General features: G+C 45.3%; 1 protein-coding gene across 10 annotated transcripts; it reads left to right on the top strand.

Moving 5' to 3' along the window:
• The first annotated feature begins 1,484 nt into the window (after positions 1 to 1,484).
• On the top strand, positions 1,485 to 25,609 carry mapk8ip3 (mitogen-activated protein kinase 8 interacting protein 3). 10 transcript variants are annotated; one of them, XM_062408766.1, is made up of 33 exons: positions 1,487 to 2,420; positions 7,351 to 7,471; positions 7,871 to 7,941; positions 8,641 to 8,732; positions 10,417 to 10,468; positions 11,442 to 11,673; positions 11,791 to 11,893; positions 12,417 to 12,535; positions 14,101 to 14,112; positions 14,671 to 14,688; positions 15,960 to 16,017; positions 16,173 to 16,325; positions 16,727 to 16,784; positions 16,969 to 17,120; positions 17,258 to 17,314; positions 17,449 to 17,619; positions 18,346 to 18,472; positions 18,756 to 18,806; positions 19,022 to 19,111; positions 19,296 to 19,451; positions 19,565 to 19,730; positions 19,823 to 20,020; positions 20,115 to 20,295; positions 20,398 to 20,517; positions 20,639 to 20,719; positions 20,971 to 21,038; positions 21,330 to 21,478; positions 21,574 to 21,745; positions 21,852 to 21,965; positions 22,676 to 22,714; positions 23,197 to 23,361; positions 23,797 to 23,943; positions 24,299 to 25,609. In XM_062408766.1, the coding sequence occupies exons 1-33, from the start codon at positions 2,115 to 2,117 to the stop codon at positions 24,421 to 24,423; spliced, it is 3,924 nt and encodes a 1,307-aa protein (XP_062264750.1). In that variant the 5' UTR covers positions 1,487 to 2,114; the 3' UTR covers positions 24,424 to 25,609. The 10 variants fall into 10 exon arrangements, with proteins under 10 accessions (XP_062264744.1, XP_062264748.1, XP_062264746.1 ...); XM_062408760.1 differs by lacking the exon at positions 14,671 to 14,688 and having other exon boundaries at positions 1,485 to 2,420; positions 10,417 to 10,564; positions 18,313 to 18,472; positions 21,577 to 21,745; XM_062408764.1 differs by lacking the exon at positions 14,671 to 14,688 and having other exon boundaries at positions 1,486 to 2,420; positions 10,417 to 10,522; positions 18,313 to 18,472.
• Positions 25,610 to 25,803: the final 194 nt, after the last annotated feature.

The raw sequence follows: 25,803 nt of genomic DNA, 5'->3' as shown, positions 1-25,803 counted from the left end.
CAATGTACCTGATGAGGATGTTGTGAAATGTAACACAAGACCATCAACTGAAGCGAATCCATTTTTTTAGCCAACTCTGTCCATCTCTTTTGCAGAAAAAAAGTGCATATGCTGCAAGATTCTGAACGAATGGCCCCGTCAAAACTGAATTCCTCATCTTCGCGAGATTATTTCATGCTCCTGTTATTGGAAGGTATGAGACCTTTTGACCAATTCCTATTTTAAAGTGAACGCAGTCAGACAAAATTCTGGGATCTGCATCTTTTCATGCACTTTTCAATATAGAGCTGCTATAACACCATTGTTTATTTTAATTGAATAGTACTTTGTGTGTTTAACACTGAATTGAGACCCTCATCAACATACTGTGAATTTCAGGATATTAAGAAAGTGACTTGCAAAGTTTAATGTTAGATGATCTCTCTCTATATATATATATATATATTAAACGGAGATGTTTTAATTCTGTCAAGTGGGAAGTAAATTGAAATATATCACTATACTTTCATTAAAAACAATCCTTATTCCAATTTTGAAATAATCCATCAGTAAGGTTTCATGAGATCTTGTCAATCCGACATTGTTTATCTCCACAGTTCAGCTTTGTATTTCGGTTTCGTAGAGTGCATTGTCATTATTACTGAAGTGCTGCTGCAGACTTAGGTCAAAGGGATGTTAAAGGAATAACTACCATTTCCGGTTTGAGCTTTCAAAATAAGATACATACACCCATGTCTCTAACTTCAACCGATACTGACTCCATGCCCTCGTTATTATTTATAGATATTAGAGAGATCAAGGTGTGTGTATATGAAGTATGTAGTATTGGGTTTCTTTTGTTGAGATGGGCATTGTTAAAGTTGTTTTTCAGTTATATTTATTGAGTCCAGTGATAATTGCATGGTCTGGTATTTGTACGAAGATTTTTTTTTTTGGAAGTAGCGTCCATAATATCAAACTATTTAACAATAAGCTCACTAAACATTTTTGTGTTTAAGGATACAAAAAAGTAATTGTTGTTTTCTTTACACTACAATGGACCCTCTACAGCGGCCGCCATGTTTTTTCCAGTTGCCCGTAAGGGACAACCTAAACATCTTCTGAGTTTTTATGAAAACTGAGGCTACCACAAGTTCTCTGCCATGTTCAGAAAGGGAGGGTGAGGTGAGGGGTATTCAGCTGCTACATGCAACTCACCACTAGATATCACTAACTTCTGCACACTGCACCTTTAAGTTTAAAAGTAAAGCAAAAAAATTATCGTATTTATTAATAAATGCTGATATTCATTGTGTCCTCACTGCAAAGCCGAGCCTTTAACATTAGCTACCATCTGATTTTTTTTCTCTGCTTTTATTTTGAAGTGCAAGTGCCGGTGCGCGCTCCTGCTGTCCCGTGTCTGACTTGACGCAGTGAGCGCGCTTGGCTGAATGCAGACGCTGTGACGTCACCGCAGTCGGTCAGCTGGCCCCTCCATCAGCAGGGTGAGCCTCTCCCATCGGGAGACATCACCACCAGCGCCCGGCCCAGCAGCATCGGCAGCGAGGCGAGCGGAACATGGGAGAGACGGCGGTGTAGCGGCCGATCGGGCGTCGGGAGGAGATCCGCAGCGGAGCGTTATTTATTGACCTATTTATTCTCGTATTTATTCGCCCTCCCCGTAATGGCTGGGCTCCGGGGCTGCGGCTTCTGAGCGGCAGGTGCAACATCATCGACGACTCGGCTCCTCGGCATGGACTCATCCTCCAGGGCCGCTCCACAGGCTGGCCCTCACACCCACTGCGCCCCGGATCGGATGCTGTGCGCCGGGGGAGAGGAATAGTTGAGCCGCTTCTGGAGGCGATTCACGGGAATGAGGAGGAGGAGGAGGGGGGCCCTCTTCACACCAAAATACCACTACCGAGATTTCCAGTAGCGAGCTCAAGGTTACACGACAGCCGGTCTTCACCCCGGGAACTCTGCTGCAAAATGGCATCAAGTGTTTTCGTGATCTGAGGTAAAAATAAAAAGAAGAAGCGGAGATTGAGCGGAACCCCCACCCGGGGACGGTGTCGCCTCCGAGGCCCGAAACTGTTTCCGAGCGCAGCCTCCTCATCTGGGAAACCGCTGGCACCATGATGGAGCTGCAGATCGACGAGGTGGTCTACCAGGACGACTACGGCTCCGGCTCCGTGATGTCGGAGCGGGTGTCGGGCCTGGCCAACTCCATCTACCGGGAGTTCGAGCGGCTGATCCGCAGCTACGACGAGGAGGTGGTGAAGGAGCTGATGCCGCTGGTGGTGAACGTGCTGGAGAACCTGGACGGGGTGCTCACCGAGAACCAGGAGCACGAGGTGGAGCTGGAGCTGCTGAAGGAGGACAACGAGCAGCTCATCACCCAGTACGAGCGGGAGAAAGCGCTGAGGAAGCAGGCGGAGGAGGTGAGTGACTTCCCCCCCACCCCACCTTGTCTCTCTGGGCCTCCACACCCGCTCCATCACATCCTGCTCCTGGTCACGGTTCCCTGTCGGAGAGGGTTCATCAGACATGTGACTCATGTCGAGGCCTGTGACATGAGATGGTTGAGCTTATTTTTAGTCTCGGTGCTCTGCTGACTCCTGGACTGTAATCCCACTATATCATTTAAAAACACATGATTCAGCAGAAGCACTTAACAAGAACCTAAACGTTTTAATTTCTAACTATTGAAGCACCTTGTAACTTTTATAAAATGAGTTGACATTAATATAAGACATTCTTTTTTATATAACTTTATGTGAAACACACCAGGTTTCTTAAGCCAAATGATGCTCGATGAAAGATTGAAGGCAAGTAACCTCTGGGGTCTGTACAGAGCAAGGAAAGAATAACATAAGATGGGATATTCATTTATTGATATAGTTGCAGCAGCAAGAGGCAAAGTAGACATCAGTAAGTAATAAGTAACATGCAATACTAAAGTGTAAGGAATATAAAAAGAAAATGTGTGCAGTGAATGGATTGTACATGAAACATAATGTACAGACAGATAAATATAGCACAGTGAATATGTCACAGGAGATGCTTATTGATATTCCCTCACAATTCTGTTCATCCTCCGGCTTCTTCATCCAAATCTAATCTGCCAGATATTGAACCTGTTGAGGATGTTGAGGTAAGATCTGCTGTCACGCCCACAGACACACGCTATCTGTACATAGTTATAATCATAAGTCATCAGAGGCAGAAGCAAAACAATACAGTAGAATCAAGGTCAACAAATTATAAAATACAGACGTTATTTTAAATGAATGGCAAAAGAAAAAGGGTAAAACAAACGTCAGCAATCGCTAAAAACAATCCCACGTTATATATTTATGTAAGAGAGCAGAACACATTCTAGCTGCAGTGTGACTAAAGGTTACTTACACGACTGTTAGTTCTGGTTTCACAGCCACGATTCATAAAACCACCACCACCACCGCTGTTACCATGACAACTGCCAGTACCAATATGCAACTACTGACAACACCGACACACAAGCACACAACACACAGCTGAGGGTCACCGGTAACACACACATTTGTCTCTTACCTGAGCTGGTGCTGGATGCTACATGAGGTCTCGTGATGCAAACACAACAATGACATGATGGAGTACATTCAGTGTACATGCTTTTAGTTTGAAGGAGAGGAATGGTGTGAGTGTGAGGCTCATTGGGCACTTACACTGGAAAACACAGCAGGAACTGGGAGACAGATAACAAAAGTGGACATTAATATGGAGCTATTACATTACCGACTAAACTCCCCCCTCCAGCGACTCTACAACCCTTCCTCTGGAAGACAGGGAGGGGGGCGGGGTCAGAGCAGCCCCCTCCCATGGTGTCAGAGCAGCCGTGGGATCCAGCAGTCATCATAAAGCAACTTTAATCCTCCTCCTCCCATCCAAAGAGGCCTCAGCAGATCACTGGCAGCTCTGTTGGTATCAGCTTAGCTCAGCCTTTTCGCCTGTGTCATCATCTGTCACCCCCCCCCCCTCTGTGTTTTCTCCTCTGCCACTAATCTCATTTGTTTTCTTTTTTGTAATCTGTTAATTACCATCGGCGTGGTTTTTAAACATGTTATTTTATTTGTTTTTTTATCGACAGTAAAATGGAAAGTTATCATAAGACTCCTGCTACTTAGGAGATGATATGACAATAATAACACAACAACAATATCCTTTATTGAAAAAGCAACTTTCTTAACAATGTGACAAAGTGCTTATGATATAATAAAACCTTTAACACGCTCTCAGGAGGTCTTAAAAAGAAAAGAAAAAAAAAGAATAAAAAGAAGGAGAGGCAGTGGACTAGTGGCAGAAACTTGGACTATGGGCAGAGAAGGTCTCTGGTTCGTCTCTGGTTCGACTCCACGGAGAAACAACAAAACACGAACCTGGATTGATCTGTCCAAAAATCCAAGAGTCTCCCTACCCTGTCTAGTGCCCCTGAGCAAGGCACCTTACTCCCCCAACATCTGCTCCCCGAGCACCGTACATGGTCGATCACTGCTCTGTGTGTCCTGCACCAGATGGGTCAAAAGCAGAGGTTAAATCTCCCTACCTGCATGAGTGTGCCTTTGTATGTCTGTGCATGTGTTTGGGATGAATAAATGCATCTTAATTTTAATCTTAATCTTAAAAGTCTCACGCAAAGAAAAAAGTATTGGAATCACAATTTTTAACAACCTTTCGATATCAATAAGGTCTGTTTACCTTCATTTTCCATATCAAGGGGAGGTTTTGGTGTGTTTGCTGGTGAACCGGTGCAGAGGAGCAATCGATATTATTTCTGCTGCTCGCTGGCAAAACATGCAACTGAAGCATTTGGCGGTAAAGTGCTTTCTTAAAGGAGTGAGGAGTCTGGATCGTTCAGGGTACATCTAGGTGTAGAAGTGGTATTTCCAAGCACTTCAGACAGTAATATAACACAATTATCCTGTTCTCTATCTGGTTATTTCTTGGTTTTCTCCGGCATTCAGGATTAATATTATGTTTGAATCTGGCATGAGAAATCTTGTTTTTATATTTGCTCGAAAATTTAAAAAGTTTGAAGGCCACAAATGAAGAGAGAGAGACAGTTTTGTCCGCCTGGGAGAGGGGTGTATAACGGGGGGGGGGATGGGGAATCATAGGAAATCAATAGTACACAGAGCACACTGGCACTGTAACCTGATTTGTGCTTATGAGGAGCTGAGGCAGGACAACAAAAGCAGAGAGAGAATGGAACACGCTGAGGGTTTTATGATGCTCCAGTGTGAGAGAACCAGTGAGTGAAGGCAGCGGCAGAACTGGATTGACAAAGGCTGATGAGAAGAATGAGCAGAGAGAGTGAGAGAGAGAGAAAGAGAGAGAGAGAGAGAGAGAGAGAGAGAGAGAGAGAATCTCAGAGGAACAAGAAAATAATAACACACCCTCTTACTGCAGCGACCAAAGAGTGGCTCCGATTACAATTGGGGCCTCAGCTCGATGGTAAACAAAGCTCTGCGCTCGCTCTCTGCTCGTGGAGACTTGGATTCACAGCCAGCTTAACAAATCCAGCCTGTTAGAAAGAAGCATCTCTGTCCCATCAGCAGCTGTGCAGGTTTCACGCCTCTCACAGTGTGACCCGCGTGTAAAGACAGATCTGCCTCTGCTGTATTTCATTATCATCACCTTCCCTCCTCATGTGGTTCGTCAGTTAACGTGAACTTAACGCCTCAGTTCTGCACATTCACAGTCACGAGCCAGTTTTCTCCTCCAAACACTCGAGACAAATCTGAACTGACAACTATTTCCTCCAGGTTTGTTAAAAAGACAAACGACTGACTTCATATTGTTCTCTGCTGCTGGTGTCAGTTCACGCTGTCTTCACGTGTTACGCAGTGTAAACAGCTGCAGTCGGACACACTTAGCTGTGGCTCGTCAGGAAAGAGCACATTAGCTTCACTCCGTCATCACGGCGCTGCCTCATGAATTATTCATAGCGTGCAGAATAACACAATAATCCAGCCCATTAATCTGCACACTGTGTCATTTTACACTGTGTAATTGTGATTTACACTGTGAATCAAACGTCCTTTCTGAAAGTGCCCAGCTGTTGTTTTAACAGACACACAACTTCTCTAATTCACCCTGTGCTACTCTCAAAGACTCTTGAGATTTGAAAGGTGAAAAGTCCGATGCAGGTAAATGCAGCACATAGAGGAGTGCGTCTGGAGGACATGACTGCAGGAGATGTTCCCTGTCGAAGGGGATGTGATGAAGAGTATATTGAGTGTAGTTGTGGTCTGCTGCTGTGGCATAATCCTGTGGCAAAGAGATAACCGCTTGTGTCTGTTTTTTTTAAACCAATTATTTACTGAAAGAACAGACCATAACCTCCCCCTGATAAGATTATTGAATGTTATGGGCTATAAGCCACATTATCTGCATTATGTGATTCTTTATTTGATATATTTATTATTTGTATTTGATATTAACTCAGTATTCAGGTTTCACACTGGAAGTTAATGTGCAAAAACAACACAGCTATTAATAGTACAATGAAAATTCACCTTGGGCAGAGTGGAATGTCCATAACATGTAATTGATATACAGTTTATTGCCACTTGGCTTTTATCATATCGTGGTAAATATTATCACTATAATTATTGATGCTCATATCAGTTATCTGTTCATCTATAATCACCTTTATTGAAAAAAAATATAATCTTATTAAATCAGTAAACAAGGAGACTCACATTTCTCAGAAATTTCAGCTTCTGCTTCTCTGCACATGTCAAACGTGGCCGTGTTACCAAGTATTGTTTTTCAATGACTTTAGATGTGACTAAATTAATTGTTGCATTTGCAGAAGTTGTCAAACTGTAGCATTCTACTCTGTGTTTGCTACACGTGTGCAGCATGCTCCTGATTCCCTGGCCTTGCTGCATTCAGAGGATTACAGTATTAAGACTTTGCAGACCCGCTGCACTGGAAAAAAAGGACGTCAATGTGAACAACTTTACTAAAAACATCCACAATTTTAAACAAGGGTAATGTAAACGAGGTGTAGACGGCTCTGTGTTTGCCTCAAGCTGCTCAGTTACATTTCACAGACGCATCGAACATCTCCAACCTTTTTTGTGAGCGATAGGTTTTCAAAGCGCCTTATTCTCATTGTGCAGTGCAGCCCTGAAACGTGCTGACTCAACATGGCCAAGATCAAGATTAGAATCACAATACAGTTCCAGCTTTGTCATTATTGTAAATTCTGTTTCAAAAATCCAACCTCCACATGACGTGGAATATATCACATGTGATCTGTCACTTTATGTAAAAAAATCTGTGGTCGAGGCCAAACGTCTTGCTCGTGTGTTTCTCCGCCAGAAATTCATTGAGTTTGAAGATGCCTTGGAAGCTGAGAAGAAGGACCTGCAGGTACAGGTGGAGTTTCTGGAGCTGCATGGGAAACAGCTGGAGCTCAAGACGAAGAACTACTCCGACCAACGTGAGTGGACGTGACTTCACACCCTGTAAAGTACTGCAGCGCAACCAGATCTGAGTAAACTCCTAGTCCTGGAAATGAAGTTTTTAACAGTTTAAAAAGACTCTGCAGAGGATTTTTTTTAATTCTTATAGTCCTGACAATGTCTTATTCAGATTATTGTCTCAATCTGGTTGATATTGGAAGATTTGTGTGAATGTAAACGTGTCTGAGTTAAACTACAGACCTTTGGGTTATCGTCCCCCTCTCTCACATATCTGTCATAAACTTCAATGGCCTCATATACTGACGTCTTCATATTTAACTGGTGACAAATAATAATACAAACATGATTATTAGCGATTTGGGTTGATCACTTTTATCCCTGCTTTTTGAACTGTTCTCCGTCTCTCTGTGTGTCAGTCACTCGGCTGGAGGAGCGAGAATCCGACATGAAGAAAGAGTATAACGCTCTGCACCAGCGCCACACTGAGGTGAGAGGAGACGTTCGAACCCCAACAACTCTTCATTCTCCTCATCCATCGAGAAATCCACCAAACCTGCCGACCTGTTGTTATCAAATGAACTGGCGTGTGAATACTGTCATTCTCATCATCCTCACATGTTTCATCATCAAGGGCACAATGTTGTAGCTCATTTCTATTTGGACAATTTAACCAGACTCAAAACAGACACTCTTGTTGCTGTGGTCTGCAAATTGTTTTCAAAACCATTATGAAAACTAGAGTGGCACTCAGAGAGCTCCTACCTCAAATCTATCTGGATCTGCACCAGATTGTTCACACACTCACCAATATCAGTGCCCATAAACATGCCTGATTATTTTCATCAAGAAATCCGGGAAAAAGTTGAAATAATTCTTGCACTGTTAAAGATCTGGATCCACTAAGCAAGTGAATAGGCTCTTCCCTGCACATTGAAAATCTAAGGCAATGAATAAAAAGTAAAATTTGAACACAGAAAACAAAATGTTATGCATCAAAAAACAATAAGCGTCAAATTAAGTCTAATATCAACTACATTAGATAAACAGTGATATTCAGATATCTCACTAGCGCCCTGTGAGCTGTATAATGTAGATTATAGATTGTTCTGCATGCACCAATACATGACATCTCACATTCCTTCACTCTCCTCAAGTCTTTGCTCATTGTTCCTGTTGTGGATCACAGATGATCCAGACGTACGTCGAGCACATAGAGCGGTCCAAAATGCAGCAGGCAGGGACCAACAGCCAATCGGATGGCCCCGGCTGTGGACGAACGTGAGTTGTTTTATATGTTTAGAGCTCATCCATCTTTTACACCATCGTCTTGCTGCTGATGTTTCGTGTGTGAGGCTTTTCATGCTCATTGCACCGACGCTGGTGTTGGTTTGTCAGACGCCCTGATGAACAGCTGGTACCTCCCACCGAGAGAGAGGAGAGAAAGTTCACACACAAAAAAACAACACCGGCAGCCACTCTGAAAATACATTCTGTTAATCAACCTGCTTTAAGTATTCAGCGTCATGAGACCTGAATATGTATGTGCACCGAACAAGAGGAGTGTGACATCTGGGGCAGCTCGTTCTCCTGCAGCTGAATCTCAGATTAGTCGCCTCGTGCAACATGTTCAAGATACACACAGTCTCTTAAATCTCAGTTCAGAGACATTCTAATGAAAATCAGCCTTACCCACAAACCATTAACTTCCAAGACCAGCCTTGCAAACAGTCTTTCGCACAGTTGTCGACTTGCGAGGGTGTTGGGTTGTGTTTACGTGTTTTCATGTGTCACTGCATGTCCTTGTCTCCTGTTTTTCTCTAATCACTGTCTGTCTGTCTGTCTGTCTTGCTGGCTTGCTCTCTGTGCTGCTCTTTTGCACAGTCAACGCCACACATGGAGGAAAAGGTAAATCCAACAAGGTCCCTGCAACTGGCCTGAATCCTTTATCGTCTAAAAACCAAATGCCTTGCCTGGATTTAAGATTAGAAGAGAACAAAAAGCTGCTGACGCTTCTTGTGGGTGTTGAACCTCGACTCCTCGTTTGAAGACGTACTCCTTTGTGTGTCTGCTGATGCTTGGTGCAGCTGTGTGTTTTCATTGGAGCGTCATTAACGCTGCATTCTCATCGCAATTTATGAAATAAGGGAATAGTTTAAAGGCCTCTCCCTCATCTGCTTGTGTGTCCCTGTCCGTCCGTCTGTGTGTCTGCCCGTCCTGCTTGGTTCTGAGGATGACGTTGATATGTTATACAAAGAGGAAGTAATTCTCTTTATCAAGTTTAAGCAAAGTAGAAGTGGACTTTAACAAACGGTTTGAGCTGCACATGTCAGATAGATGTCTCTACATTTATTAATTATTAATTATTTTAGCAGGCTTTTGCAGCCTCTCCACACAGTTCAAAAACATAAACTTTAAATACTCGTATTTTCTTTCTTGCCAAGAGATAAATGAGAAGATTGATGACCGTCTTGTGTCTGTGTTACAGTGAAATTAAATACATTGTGTTTTTGACGTACAGATACAGGAAAGTGTTGCTTCCGCCTTTCCCCCTGATACTGATAATTACTATACTGAAAGTCACCTCCACCATGTTAACTAAGCTAAACAAGGTGATATCAAACCCTGACCTGGAGTGTCAGTGCCCCCTCCTCTGCGCCCCAAGGGGGGGGAACTTGGAGATCTGAGTCGGCCCGTTTCTGTAATAGATGTGGCTCATTAGAAGTTCACTGCTGATTTAAGTGTTTTACGATAAAGTGGATCCATAAGTAATGAATGATTAGAGCCTGTTTTGTGCTTGTGCATCGATTTATAAATGCTGATTATTCCCGGCTTGTCTGTGCATGTGCACCTCTAGTATAGATACTCTCCTTTATAATGAGCCTCCCCCCCGATGCTGGACAGGAGTAAAGTGATAAATGAATATCTAACAGTCTCCACCTCTTTGTGTTTCCCTGACCTGCAGCAAAGCGGAGCGCCCGCCGTCGTTGAGCCTGTACCCCACCGGCGAGGGCATGGTACGTGGGGGTCTCGGGGGGGCTAGGAAGATGCCCGGGAAAGACATCTGGCAGGTCAGCGAGCTCGGCCAGTCTATCTCCAGCTCTGCCTTTCAGGTGGGACAGACAGCCGGCGGTCGTGTTCTCCTCCACGACCTCCCACCGCAGACTGGGAAGTGGAAGGGGGAGGGGCCTGCCTTACCGCTGCCTCTCCTGCTAGCCACACCCACACGGACCACCTCCCCTCCGCCTGCTTGTGTCACTTTAATTGGGAATCAACCCTTTAAAGTTAGATTTTATAAGCATATGTTTTGACTCAAGCAAGCAGGGGACCCCGTATTTATTTTTTCACAGAATTTTCTATTCTGTGTGATCGTGAAGCTTCTGTCATGAGTCCTTGTGTTTTATTTTACACTTTGCACTTTAAGTTTAAGCCTTTAAGTTCCCACTTGGTCCTCTTTTTTTATTTGATAGAATATTGTGCTTTATATGTGACAGAAACAGACATGGTGAGTGGAAAAGAGGACATAAATGCTTTCTTGTTGTGGCTCCTTCGGGTTTTTAGTGAGTTAAATGAGTTCAAAAAGTGCAACTCGGATTCAGAAGGCGATTCTTGGCAGTGAGGCACATGCACAACATCTCATTCAACAAATCAGTTTAAAGTCGTCTATTAAATATACACAAACTCTCTGACCTACCCATACATTTAAAAAGTAAAAATGTCCTGCCAAGTTCATGGGTTTCATGCATCAAGGTTTCAGTGAAACAAGGTGAAACCTAGAAAAACTAAAGGAAACATGGAGCTGCCTCAAGAAAGTGAAGTCACGATTAATTCTCATATCATTTTTGCAGCATCACCAGTAAAACCAGTTTTAAGTGCAGGTGTTGACGTTACAAAGTTAGTGCCTGATCCTGTTTTCACCCTTTGATGCTCATATCAATTGTTCGTCTCTTGTCGCCATGTCATCGTCTCATTCCACTGCTGGGCCACAAGGAGGATGGATCCGAGTCCGACTCAGTAGCAGCCACGCCCAGCAGCACGGGGAGCAAGTCCAACACACCCACCTCCTCCGTCCCCTCCGCCACCGTCACCCCGATCAACGAGGGCTTCCCCCCACACTCCGAGTTCGATGCCATGCGGGCCGGGAACCACAGGAAAGGGGCCAAGCGGCTCAGCCGGAATATGGAAGTGCAGGTTTCACAGGAAACCAGGAACGTCAGCATCGGTGAGAGGAGCCCCGGGCTCAAACCTCTGGAAATGTGTTTATTAATCATACAAAGTGCGAGCAAAGGTGTTTAAAGTCCAAAGAGCAGCTGAACGTGTGTGTGTCACGATTCTCCAGGTATGGGAAGCAGTGATGAGTGGTCCGAGTTCCAGGAGATCATCGATTCTACTCCTGAGCTCGACATGTGTGTGGACCACCGTGTGTACGGAGGAGGGAACAGGTACAACTACACAACAGATTCACAGCAAATATCAACAGTGTCAAATCTTGTATTTTAAAGATTCATAGAAACGTGTACAAACTTCTTTCAACATTTAAATTTGTATTTTAAAGAATCATAGAAACATTTATTTATAAGTCAGTCAGCAGTGTTTAAAGGTCCACATCAGTGTTTTTGAATGTTTTCCCTCACACATCACAGTGATTGGTTTTCTGAGTTGTTTTTCTTCATGAAGTGAGTTTATTCCTGTCTTAGGTTTCATCGTGTGTCATTCAGAGTTCAGATTTGTCCTCGGTTCTGGTCAAACAGGCAAGAAAATCAATGTGGTCCTTTTTTTAACCCGTCGACACAAGGCCAGTTACTGTTTCTTGGACCATGGATGATACTTTAATCCTTGAGTCAAAGAAACATGTAAATTACCACGGCAGAGGTGCAGATAAAGAAGTGTTATATTTCAACTGAACTGAATAAAAAATACATTCCTCTCTTATTGTTTAACGATTAGTATCTATGTGTGTCTCAGCCCCTCCCAGGGCATCGTGAACGAGGCCTTCGGCATCAACACCGACTCCCTCTACCACGAGATCAAAGACGCCAAGTCGGACATCATCGGAGACGTAGACGCCGGCGCCGAGCTGCTCGGTATGAACACGACATGTTCTGTGGCTGTGGTATCTGCTGCTTGGTTTGATAGGGTCACTCTGAAATCCCCTTATTGGAACGACTGCACTTTGAAGGAAATGCCTGAAAATAAAAGTGCTGCCTCTTTCACTTCCTCTTGACCTCTGGTGGAAGCGAAGCTGCAGACTGGTCCTGTACACCAACATGAAAACGTCCTGCATGTTAAAGCAACACAATATCATTTGTTTTACCTTAAATTAACAGGTTTTTTAACTTTCAATAGGGAGAATAGCATCTCTGCCATTGCCACAGTGCTCCAAGAACCACTGAGATTGCACGATTGTCACGCTGATGAACCGTGCAGGACAATTTGAAACATGCATTATATGCTTCAAAAGTCACATGACAACAACTGCACAATCAGCTCTGTGCTATCTGGAGGGTTCATCCAAAATGCATCCAGAATCCTGCCTGTCTGCAAAGGATGGCTAAAATATTTATGGATGTTTTAATTAGGAGCCTATATACAATGCTTTTCTACCTTGTCACTGAATGTGTTTTTTTGGCTTCCCTGGTTGCTGGTTCTTTTCAATGTGTGCCGCTGTGCATGGAGAGGCTCAAACTTAGACTGGTATTAAGGATGCTCATAAAAATATGAATTATGTCTTCCACCTGTAGGGGGCCCCTAAGTGTACCTGAGAGCAATTCTCACATTGTGTTTGCTTTAACGTGTCAATACGTGATATTATCTAGTAATGTCAGAATAGGTATGGACCCAGACGAAGGGCAATATCAGTGGCTGCATGAGAGCAAAGCCATTTCTTTGTGTTTTGCTGTGGTTGCTGCAGGGCGGCAGCTCGGTGTGACGCTGTGTGAATGTGCCACTGCACTGACTCAGCCTTCTTTCTTTCTCGCCTTGCATGGCTGAGGCTGGAATACACTCCATCCCAGCAGCTCATCCCACAGTCATCCTGAGAAAACAATATATACAACCCCCCCCCCGACCCCAGCTGCCCATTCACTCACTTTTATCATTTATTTGTTTTTTTCTAGTTTATTCTTTGTTCTTCTTTACAGGAGTGAGACAGACATGGTTTTACACCAACCTCTTTCAATTGTTTTGGGACATTTGTTTGCAGAACTTCAATCATTTATTCTATATATATGACATATTCAGTGCAGTGTACTTAATATTTCATATTCACAGTAATTATTTATCCTACATTTCCACTGCCACACTATAATGGGTTAATGCCATAGACTGTATATAAAGATAGACGATGTGTCTTTACATCCTCTCACTATCTGGACTTTTTGGTTTGGTCCATGTCCCCATGTACTAACATGGAGGAGGCAGAACTTTAGACACTTGACCTCACTTTTGAGAAGCAGGCATGTCGGCCGTTATATACAGTCCATGGTTCATACATTTTGATGAATCGTGTGAGATTTTTCTCAAACTTAATTATTGTTATTGGGTTCCTTTGGGTTTTGATAGTAGAAAAAAGAAGGGATCTCATTTGTTAACCTCTCACCCATTTCTTTTTTTTTCCCCCTGTATGTGCTTCTGCTGGTGACACCCATAGGCGAGTTCTCAGGTGTGTATCTTATCATATTGGTTGGTATATTTTTCTTTTACTCTCTCGACATCCCAGAGCAGGTACTAATCAGTGTGTATGAGACAAACCAAAGCCACGTCAATGAAGTCTTAGTTATTGATATTATTTTATTGATTTACTGCCTGATCACGGATTTAGAAATGTCATCTTTTGTGATTAGTCTGCAGCTTAACTTTTCATCCCGTTGTATATGAACGATTTTTAAATAACCCTCAGGAGAGTCCCACTCAGCCACATGTTCTGGTAGTAACCAAATTATTTCGAAAGAGGCATTATGCTCCTAAAACGGTTTCACTGTGGCTTTGAAATCTATCTGTAAATAAATCGAGTTCAGTGGCACAGACTCAACCTCCCTCCCTGACTTCTACTTCTTCAGTCCTTTAGCCCAGCTGCTCTTCCTCAAATCCAGATATTTACAAATGCTTATCAGCGTCCTCTCTTCTCTCTTCCCTTCCTGTCCCTCTCTTCTTCACCATCTTCTCCGATCTGTGCCTCTTTCCTTTCCCTCCTTTTCCCCTTTTCTTCCTCCGCCTCCAGTCCGCGATGATTTCTTCGGTAAGGCGCCCCCCCCCCCTCGCCTACTCTCATGGTCACATTTGCTTGTTATGTCATCCCCTGGCCTTGAGCTTTCACATCCCTCTGGTTTATTCTGTCTTCTGTTTGTTTTGTTCGGCTTTATAGTTATATTTACATTTTTATGCCTCCTTTGCACATAAAAAAAATAATAAATCTCAATAAAGATTTGCTTTGAAGGGGCTTCGTAGACGTGATGGAACAATAAAGTAGAAACGCCCTTTTGTTTGGACGGTGAATGTAGACGGCCGGTGATCTCGTGGTGAAGCAGAAACACAGCAGTTCAAACAGGAGACACTTCAATTGAACAAACACAATGTGTTGCTGTGCACAGTAAGAGATGTGAAACAAATAAGAGACCCTTCAGTGCTTAGACCCCTCGTGTTGTCTTCATGGTTGAAAGGGAGAAACCGCCCCGGGGTCTAGACCCTGGTGGTGGTTGATGGGATCAGGAGACAGTTGAGGAACTGAATGATATGATTGGACTCAGCTGCCCGGAGACTGGAGAGCAAACCGAGAGGAGATGAGATTTAAAGTTTGACAGGATTGACGTGATTGGCTGATTGTGGAAAAATCTGATTAGATCACCACAAACGCCCACAGTCAGCAAATTCGGGAAACTCTTCAGTCAGGTCACACATCACAGAATAAACTTTTCAGAAAACACAAAGTTTTCTAACACAGTTTTAACCAATAATCTATCTTCTGTCTTTTTTGACACTTTGTATAAAATACACTCTTTTTGCTCGGTTTATTGTTTTTCATGTTCTTATGTGCAAACCTTTCATTTCTGCTTACAGTTTGTGGGTTGGGCTTGTGTTGCACTCTGCTTGCTGCTTCCATGTTAATGTTTCTGTTTATGTCTCGCAAGAGTTTAGACGATTAGGATTTAATAGGTTGAGCATATCAACCTCCATGAATTCTGAATAAAGGGGCACTTGTGGAATATCATGGATCATTTTTCTATTTTGAGGTTAAAAAACAAAAATCCCCTATGACTCCTCAAGGATAAAAATAAAGAGGAGTCGACTATTTTTAAATTCTCTACAATTTGTGAAATTTGTTAACCCCTAATATTTAATAACATTAGTATTAAAACTAGTAAAACTAAAAGTATTTCATAATCTGTCACACAGCTGACTATTACCTTGGTAGATATGTAAGGCAGTGAAAAAATGCATTTGTCTGCCTTTGCGTTGACTGCTTGGACGCTGTGTATAATGTTTGTGATGATGTGGACGTGACTGTTTCAGGGATGGGCAAGGAGGTGGAGAACCTGCTGACAGAGAACAAACAGCTCCTAGAGACCAAGTAAGAGACACAGAGGAGAACGAGTGTGTGCGACGTTGTGCATTTTCAAACAGCCTGTTCTCAAAGGAGTGTTTGGGAACGTGACAGCTCAGCTCGCAGTCGCCCTGCAGCTTCTTTCGATTTCCTCACTGCCTCCTCCTGTCTTTGCTCGACAGAAACGCTCTGAACATTGTGAAAAACGACCTGATTGCCCAAGTGGACGAGCTGTCGGGGGTGCAGGAGGTGCTGAGGGAGGAGCTGGAGGCCGTGAGGCAGTCGAAGAACAAGGTGGACGCCAGAGTCAAGGAGCTGGAGGAAGAACTCAAGAGGTGAAAATGACATGTTCCTCCAAATAACTTTTACCCCTTAATATATGATTCACTCCTCAGTGACTGGGTGTGAGATTCGCAGGGTAACTCAGGATTCGATCCTCGACACATGGCAATAACACGATACAACAATTCTGCACACACAATGCCCCTAAAGTCTCAGTGACCCCGTGGGACTACATTACAAACACACGTCTCCTCCGCTTGACTTTTCAAAGAATGAGAACCAGAGGACAAGATGTCTGAATACTAATCTCTCAGTTAATTTCAGACTCCTGTCCGTTCACTGTGTGAGGGTTCATGGTTCGAGTCCTGAGGGGGGGGGGGGGGAGACAGTGAGATTCAATCCCAGTCCTCACATCCACTAGTTCTCTGTAACTGTTTTGGCGTTTGTGTTGCAGGTTAAGAGCCGAAGCTCTCGGTGCGTCTCGGGACTCAAAGGATGAAGGAGCTGATGATGTGAGTAAAATGAGTGATGCTCCTATATCCTCACATTTTTAGTTTTTCACTGATTCAGTGTATTTCATCCAACGTCGGCATAATGAAAATATCACGTTGTAGAAAAACCAGTCTGCCTCTAAATGTGTATTTTCTTTTATATTTAACTATTTGAATCAATGACCCTGTGCTCCCATGTTCCCAGTACTCATCACCCATGCAGGACGGTGACATGACATTGACGCAGCGGCGGCGCTTCACCCGGGTGGAGATGGCACGCGTGCTGATGGAGAGGAACCAGTACAAAGAGAGACTGATGGAGCTGCAGGAGGCCGTACGGTGGACGGAGATGATCAGGTAGAGGGAGAGAGAGATGCTACTCTGGACCGGAGATTTAAAAGAAATGATGGGGAACTCAACATAGTGAATAAAATGTAAAAAAATAAGAAAAGCTGTCGTGGTTTATATTGTGTCATTTCTGTGTTTCCTCGCAGGGCGTCCCGGGAGAGTCCTGCAATCCAAGAGAAAAAGAAGTCAACCATCTGGCAGTTGTGAGATTCTGGTTTAATGTTTTAAACAATCTCTACTTGAGCACAATTAGAAATACCTTAAAGAAATTAATTGGAAAAACAAAAAAGGTTAAAATAATCCCACCTCTCCTCCTCTCTCTGACTCTGTCCTCCAGCTTCGCTCGTCTCTTCAGCACCTCCTCCAGCCCTCCTCCGGTCAAGCGGCCGTACTACAGCGTCAACATCCACTACAAGTCGCCCTCGCCGGCCGGCTTCTCTCAGCGCCGCAGCCAAACCATGTGTCAGATCTCCACCTCCAACCGCACGCTGGAGTTCTTCCCCGAAGAGTGAGCAGCGAACCTTCACTTAACTCACAGCTCACACAGAGAGCTCCGACCTTCTCTGCTTCTCACGCTGCTTGTGGCCTGAACACCTGGTCGCTTGCTTCGCTTTGCGGCAGCTTTAAGAGCAGGAAGCTTCCAGCAGCTTCTCAAACATTCAACATACAGGATGGGAGTGGAAGTTCACATGCTAGTCTTTTCCAGGATTATAGTTCCAGTTCATATTTCATTCAGAGGAAGCTTCAGGCACATTATATAAGCAGCCATGTGTGCACGTGGATCTGGGGTCCAAAGCTTCAAAACTTATTGTCCTGAATACATTTCTTCACATTAGAACATTTCGTTTTTGGATCACCCACTTCTTTTACCTTCCTGTTTTGAGAATCATGGCAGAGTTTTAATTGGAAAGTTGGACACATAAACACACACAGGACTCACATCAGACACACATCAACACAAACTGTTTCATCACCTCTTAATGCCCCCAAAAGAAAGAATTAAAAAATCGTTAGCGTTTCAGTTTCTGGTGATGAGACACGTGTTTGGCTCGCTCACAGAACAAAGCTTTGTTTAAACCACTGCAGCCGCTTTATGTCTCCTCACCTCTTTCTGCCTCCTCCTGCTGCCGGCTGGCCAGGCTGCTAACGCTTCGCTCTTTGTCTCTCTCCTCCCGGCCTCCCCTCCCTCCATTGCTTGCAGACTGGCCAGTAACGGTGTTGCGTCTCTCCTCAGTGACTCGGCGCTCGTAGCCCGCCGAGAGCAGCGGCGCGAGCAGTACCGGCAGGTCCGCGAGCACATGCGCCGCGATGACGGCATCATGCAGGCTTGTGGCTGGAGTGTGCCGTCACGCTTCAAACAGGTACACACACACACACACACACACACAGACCCTGGGCCTCCACACACTGCACAACCATAACACGTGAGGAAAAAACTACCAGTTATGTGGGACAGCCAGGGAAGGGGCATCTACTGTATGTATATGATGTGAATGATGTAAGAATGGTTGAAATCAGGTTTTAGCAGCATCACAGTGCACCTGTAGCTTTTCTCGAGGGGTTGACCCCCCCCCGTGCAGCCGGATGGGCCTGAGGGCCGGAGTGTGTTGTTAGGCAGGTGGCTCTAACTCTGGTCTCCCACAGACTGGTGGTCAGACGGACACCGCTCAGGAAAGCCCGCTGAAGAGACAACAGGCAAGTGAGACCAACATGGTGCCAGCATGCGCCTTCACCGCTCCTCTCCCTTTAACCTCCCCCCCATAAACCCATGGTTGTAGTAGGTACCATGTTGTAGCACGAACCCTGAATATCCCTGGATCTTATCATTGGAGGTGCAGTGAGGGAACATACACAATGATTCATTGTTGTTGTTTCTTCTTCATGACTTTTCTCATCACCTCCGCCTTTAGACCACCAACGACAAAGATGACAATCGCATGAAGAATGTTCCTGTCCCGGTGTACTGTCGCCCCCTGGTGGAGAAGGACCCCAACAGGAAGGTGAGAACTAAAGATGGAAAATGTACAGTGGTGACAAGTCACAAGCAACCGGTAGGTCCACACCGAGTCGTAATAACCTCATTCAATGTTAATGAAGACCAATCGAGCGAGCATCCTGTGTTTCAGTGGGGCTAGGTCTGTCCGATTCATCTTTGCATGTGTGTGTGTGTGTGTGTGCTTGTAGTTGTGGTGTGCGGCGGGCGTGGACCTGTCAGGGTGGAGGGCCGGCAGCCAGGAGGCGGGCCCCGGCAGAGCCCTGATGGGCGGCAGCGACCCCCTGCACGCCGACGAGGACGGAGCGGAGAAGAAGAGCAGCCACACGTCCCCGGAGAAGAGGAAGGTACATCAAGCATCACTGTGACTCAATTCTATTTACAGACTTCTATTAAAAGATGAATTATGTTGATCTGTTTTGGGTTCGCTGTCATCCTCACTGCCGTCTCCCTGTCCCAGTCAAAGGAGCTCCAAGAAACAGACAGCATGAACAGTCGCGTGTGGATTCTCACCAGCACTCACTCTGCCAGCAAGGTGGTCATCATCGACGCCAACCAGCCGGGCTCACTGGTCGACCAGTTCAACGTCTGCAACGCCCACGTGCTCTGCATCTCCAGCGTGCCAGGTACAACCCCAAGAGGAGATTTAGTTTTTTTATTGCACTTTTTTGTATTGTCGCTGTTGTGTTGATAGGTGTGTGTGTGTGTTTGTGTTCAGCTGCCAGTGAGAGCGACTACCCGGCGGGAGAGATCGTGTTGGATCCGGGGGACGGTGGCGCCGGTGCAGGCGAGGACAGCGGCAGCGTGGAGAACATGTTGGCCGGTATCACTCTCGTCGGCTGCGCCACCAACTGCAGCGTGGCACGAAGCAACTGCTCCTCACGCACTGACACCCCCATAATGGACAAAGGACAAGGTGGGGACACTGTGAAGACTCCTGAGACAGAGAAAGATGAGAAATCCGTCAACTTTTGAGGTTTGTTGTTTATTTGAATGGGTTTGTGCCGCAGCCCCCACCGCTCCCCCCATGAACGGGAAGATTCACCCTGCACAGTCGGCCGAGGAAGCCACTGAAGCCACAGAGGTCTCGGACTCAACGGCCAGCCACACGATGGGATCCGGTCCTCCGGGACCGTTCACCGAGCACGTCTTCACCGACCCCCAGCCGCGTCCCACAGACGTCTCCGACAGGTAAGAGCTCGAAGTCTGTCTGCCTCAAAACAACCCAAAGAAACCCCTGAGTACATAACATAAGGATTTCATATTTTCCATGTATTTCATCTGTCCTCACAGAAACGGAGGCCTGTCCAAAGAGGATACGTCTCAGCCCACAGAGTCAGAGGACGGAGGGGACGAGTCCAAAAACTACACGAGCGTGGCCCCCACCATGTGGCTCGGGGCCCAGAACGGCTGGTGAGTCGTCCCGCTGGACAGCAGAAGACATTCTCCACAGAAACGCACACCAGAGCTCTCTTGACGTCTCAGTTGGTGTCGTCCAGTTAACACGTGTCCCCGCTTTTTGTTGTCCCTCAAGGCTCTATGTGCACTCGGCGGTTGGAAACTGGAAGAAGTGTCTCCACTCCATCAAACTCAAAGACTCGGTGCTCAGCTTGGTGTAAGTGCTCGTGCCAGATTTAAAACAAGCTACACACTTACTTTGAATTAATTCAGCCTTTTTCTGTCATTGTCATTTTTATGTTAGCCGTACCTCAAAGATTTTGCTGCTTTTATTTATGTTCTGTTCCTAAGCTTCTGTTTGAGGGGAAGCACGCTGAGCTGCAAAGTGCCACATGAGTCAAGTTGACATAAGTCTGTCTGTGAATTTCCTGTTACACCAACAGTCTTTGTTTTCTCTGTGACCTGCAGGCATGTGAAAGGTCGTGTGCTGGTCGCCCTCGCTGACGGGACCCTCGCCATTTTCCACAGATCAGAGGGTAACTGGCATTTTTGAAACATTTGTTGAAACAGGGCGCCTGAGCACCAGCGTGTCAGTTCAGTGTTACCTCCATTCAGGCTCCGCTCACTCTTACTTGAGCCGTGAAATCCCCAAAATCACAGGAAACCACTCACGTGATTCTGGATCTGTGACAAATGAACATGGATAGATCCAGTGTTCTATCAGCTTTTATCACAGATTCATTGATCAGCTGTGTTTTGTGTTTACATGAATATAACCAGGCCCTGTTGTCTATTCTGTGTCCGTCTGTGTGTGTCTCTGTCCACAGACGGCCAGTGGGACTTGTCCAACTACCACCTCATGGACCTCGGCCGGCCTCATCACTCCATCCGCTGCATGGCGGTCGTCCACGACAAGGTGTGGTGCGGCTACAAGAACAAGATCCACGTCATCCAGCCCAAGAGCATGCAGATCGAGGTGAGCTGTGATTCTCTGGCTTCTGTCTGGCGACTACACTTACTGTTATTGTAACGGCGTGTGTGTGTTTGTGCGATTCTCATCCTTTGCTGCAGAAGTCCTTCGACGCGCACCCCCGCAGGGAGAGCCAGGTGCGGCAGCTGGCGTGGATCGGCGACGGCGTGTGGGTGTCGATCCGGCTCGACTCCACCCTGCGGCTCTACCACGCCCACACGCACCAGCACCTCCAGGACGTGGACATCGAGCCGTACGTCAGCAAGATGCTGGGTGAGCTTCTGTTCAGTTTGACCAGTCAGAGAATATAAGTGAATATATGTGTCTAGTGGCTTTTTTAAACACTCCCTTCAATCCTCACCTGTTCTTTCCCTCACAGGTACCGGCAAGCTGGGCTTCTCCTTCGTGCGAATCACGGCGCTTCTGATTGGTGGGAATCGCCTGTGGGTAGGAACTGGGAACGGTGTGATCATCTCCATCCCACTGACGGAGAGTGAGTTCCATGTGCACACAACTCACAACAAGAACCATGCACAAAGGGCCGAGCTGAAAATAGAAATCCAAACTGTGTCCTTACAGAAGAATCGTTAAATATTTATAATTCTATTTTAAAAATAATTAAATTTTACATTAAGGATCAAGCAGTGCCATCATGTGGTCAATTCCCATTTTGATCATGAGAGTGTAGCTGCAGATTTACACCACAAACTCAATTAGAGACTCATTTTCATCAATTTAGATTTATTTTGATAACCTGAAATATTATATATGGGACATTTGAAGGGAAATAATCAAAATTATGAGCATAAAGTCAAACTATTATGAGCGTTAAGTTGTTAAATTATGGAAATTAAGTCTTAGAGGTTGCCTGTGTTAAAATGAGGAACATGGATCTTGTTAATTAGGTTTAGTTTCATGATTTTAAAAGGTTTGAGCAGGAACCAGAAACTGAAAATCTAAAATCTCACTGGTCGCCTGAACCAATACGTTTTTTTTCTATTAAAACACATGCAGAAGTTCTCTTTAGCTCCCCCCCCACCCCCCCCCCCCCCTCTTCTCCCCATGACGTCCCTGACTCTATTTTCCTTCCCTCTACGGTTTCACCTCCTTTCACACTGTCATAACTGTGACTGTCACTGTCCTCTTTCTCCCCTCTGCTCTCCTCCTCTCCTCCTCCTCCTCCTCCTCCTCCACCTCCCGTAGCGGTGGTCCTTCACCGGGGACAGCTCCTGGGTTTGAGGGGTAAGTGGGAGCGCTCCTGACTTCCTGCAGGTCGGGATCCACCCTTCCTGTTTCTAAGAGCTGGAGCAGCGAGGACGCGGTTGACACTCGTCGTCCTCGTTCTGCTGATGGTCACCAAAAATATTCTGTGTGCAAGGATTTCCTTTTTCATTCTCGTATCAGACCGGTGCTTTGACACATCGGCAGCTTTGCATGCTCTTCATCATTTGATTTGTTGCAACTTAAAGGTGCTGTATACTCGTGTGTACCAGACTCATCGCATGTAAGACATTTGCTTTTGTGTTTCTTTAAAAACGATTTTTCATTTTCAGTTGATCTTTCGGACAAATATGGATGTTGTGAGTGATTTATATTTGTTTTTGTGTTAAGTTGTTGGTATTTTTGGTGACAGGCCCACAACTTATGATTTGCTTGTAAAGACAAAAACAAAATGCAGGTTTTTTTCCCTGTTATTCACTCCTGTACGCCTTCTTCCATCTCAGCCAATAAGGTGTCTCCAACATCCTCCACTGGAGTCATCCACGTGTACGGTGACGACGGCTCTGAGAAGAGCAGCGGCAGCTTCATCCCCTACTGCTCGATGGCCCAGGCCCAGCTCTGCTTCCACGGACACCGAGACGCTGTCAAGTTCTTCGTCTCAGTGCCCGGTAGGCCCACAGTCTGCCAGTCTGTTGATATCAGCCCCGGTTCGGAATTCTTTCCAGCCATGTTTCATTTACACAGAAAAGTTTGACACCAAATCCAACCAGGTGGAATCTTCATTTTCATTTACATCTTATAATATGTCTCCCATAACTGAGTTTTGGATCACAGCATTAATCTGTGATGACAATACACTGAGGCTGACGCACTGCAAAGCTCCATTGTCTGCTAACCGTGCTCGTGAGGCAGATGTGGAAGCTGTCACCATTGTTTAGAACTAATCAGATGTTAGCTGAGGGTCACTGGGCATCTGTTCCAACAAAAAGACTTTGGTTTTGAACGCACCCCCCCTCCAGCAGTAGCTAGATGTTGTTTAAATGATCACTAGTACCCCCCAGGTCCTCATCCTGTGTCCTTGTCTTTTCCTGTGTGTGTTTCAGGCAATGTTCTGGCCACCCTGAACGGCAGCGTGCTGGACAGTCCGTCTGAGGGGCAGGGCTCCACAGCGCCCCCAGAGGCCGAGACCCAGAGTGTTCACAACGTGCTGGTGCTGAGCGGAGGAGAGGGCTACATCGACTTCCGTATCGGTGAGCAACCACGGCTGCATGTCGACCTGACACGCACTAACGCAACAAGTCTGTGCGCGTGTGTGTGTGAAAGTTAACACTCGCACCATTCTTAATAGCAGCCATAGACGTTAAAGAAAAGATTGGACGACGTGAAGAAGTGGAGATATATCCTCCATCTTTATAGATCATCTTTATCTTTATAAATCTAAGGCAACAGCAGCTGTGTGTAGAATCGTTGACTTCAATGGAAGAAACAAGTGTATATACCGTATATATATATATATATATAATTATACCTTGCATAACATAATCACAATAAAGTTTTTATCTTTAAATTCTGCACCGCTCTCATCTTCTTTGTGTCTCTCCTCAGGCGATGGAGAGGATGACGAGACGGAGGAGGGCGAGAGCGGCGGGGCCACGCAGATGAAACCTGCCTTGTGCAAAGCGGAGCGGAGCCACATCATCGTCTGGCAGGTGTCCTACGTCCCCGAGTGACACCTGGAGCTGCTTTAATGCCCCACACCCACCCACCCGACCACCACTTCCTCCTCCTCCTCTTCCTCCTTCTCCTCACCCTGGCCCCAAAAGCTTCCAGCCGCCCAAACCTTGTAATTATCCCCGATCGAGGAGAAGCTCCCTTGGCTCTGAAATGAGCCTCCAAGCTGTGTATGGTCCCTTGTAACTATGATATCCCCTCCTGCACCATCACCTTGTAACTCTCAAGCCTTGTAAGTACCTCCTCTAGTAATCTGCCTGCCATCCTATCTCTCCCACCCAGGGCATTGTTAACCATCTTTATGAGCTTTGTAACCCAGCCTCTTAACTACCTCCCCTCCTCTGTGTCGATCTTATATCCACCCTGTGAGCAAACTGTATCTCCTCCTATATTTACCTCAATTGCCCCCGAATCAGCCCCGAGTGAGTCGTCCTCTTCCCTCATTTAGTTTGTCTCCTGTGAAACCTCCACCTCGTCTCGAAGTGAAGCCCACAGACCCAGAATGCAACAGTTTTACCAAAAATAAAAGTGTAACAAAACTGACTTCTACCACAAATCAGCCGATCAGATAATCCATAACCATTTGAGACTGAAACCATGAACCCTGATTGTTGACGGGTGCAGATTACAGGTGCTTTGACACTTTGTATCTTTTTTGGCATTAAAACTGTTGCGAAACGATTTAAGTCGTTAGGGTGTGTTGACATTTTGAGGATTTGTTGAATTAAAATAAATGTAAAGTAAATTTTACTACTTGTCAAATTTAGTCTGGGTTATTTGGGCTGTTACCTTAAAAATGTTTTGCATCCCATCTTGCCTCTGTTTTGAAGAGTCCTGATTTAGGTGTTGTTCCTCAGAGCGACGTTATTTGGGCCCGAAAACGACAGGAAATGTCCGGGGCACCTGCGGCAGCATGACGTCGATCAGAGATCAGAACGTGTGTACGTGCTTTAAAGCTCGCGAGAGGTCGAGGGTCGAGTCCGGAGCACATCTCTCTCTCTCCTCTGAACGGCTGTGGATCGGACTGCTTGGTGTCAAGCAGGCGAGCGGGGGGGCATGTCGTCAGAACGTGTACAGGGATTATTGTAAATCTCCAGACACACCGAAGCCCATCCTCTCTGTTCAGTATGGAAATTCATGCATCGATCTCCATCCGTGTGGATTAAATATTAAACATATTTGTGTGCTGAAAAAACGTTTGTGTGGCGTTTGTGTCTCCTTTTACAAAACACTGAAACTTGGCTTTTTAAATTTAGATTTATTTTCTTCAACATGTCCAATACAATCCACTGAGCATAATTATAGTGTTTTAAAAAAGCATGAATGTGACATGATGGAAAAATGACAGGTTTTATAAAAAGATATTTGCAAACTTCATT

Source organism: Platichthys flesus, chromosome 16 (assembly GCF_949316205.1).
Source record: "Platichthys flesus chromosome 16, fPlaFle2.1, whole genome shotgun sequence".
Lineage (NCBI taxonomy): Eukaryota > Metazoa > Chordata > Actinopteri > Pleuronectiformes > Pleuronectidae > Platichthys > Platichthys flesus.
The sequence above is the reverse complement of the archived record's forward strand: the minus strand, read 5'-3'. Positions and strand labels throughout refer to the sequence as shown.

Coding starts and splice junctions, on each gene's coding strand:
- mapk8ip3 (XM_062408759.1), top strand. CDS start 2,115: ATGATGGAGCTGCAGATCGACGAGGTGGTCTACCAGGACGACTACGGC. Junction 2,421..7,350: donor TGAGGAAGCAGGCGGAGGAG/GTGAGTGACTTC, acceptor TTTCTCCGCCAG/AAATTCATTGAGTTTGAAGA. Junction 7,942..8,640: donor TGCACCAGCGCCACACTGAG/GTGAGAGGAGAC, acceptor TGTGGATCACAG/ATGATCCAGACGTACGTCGA.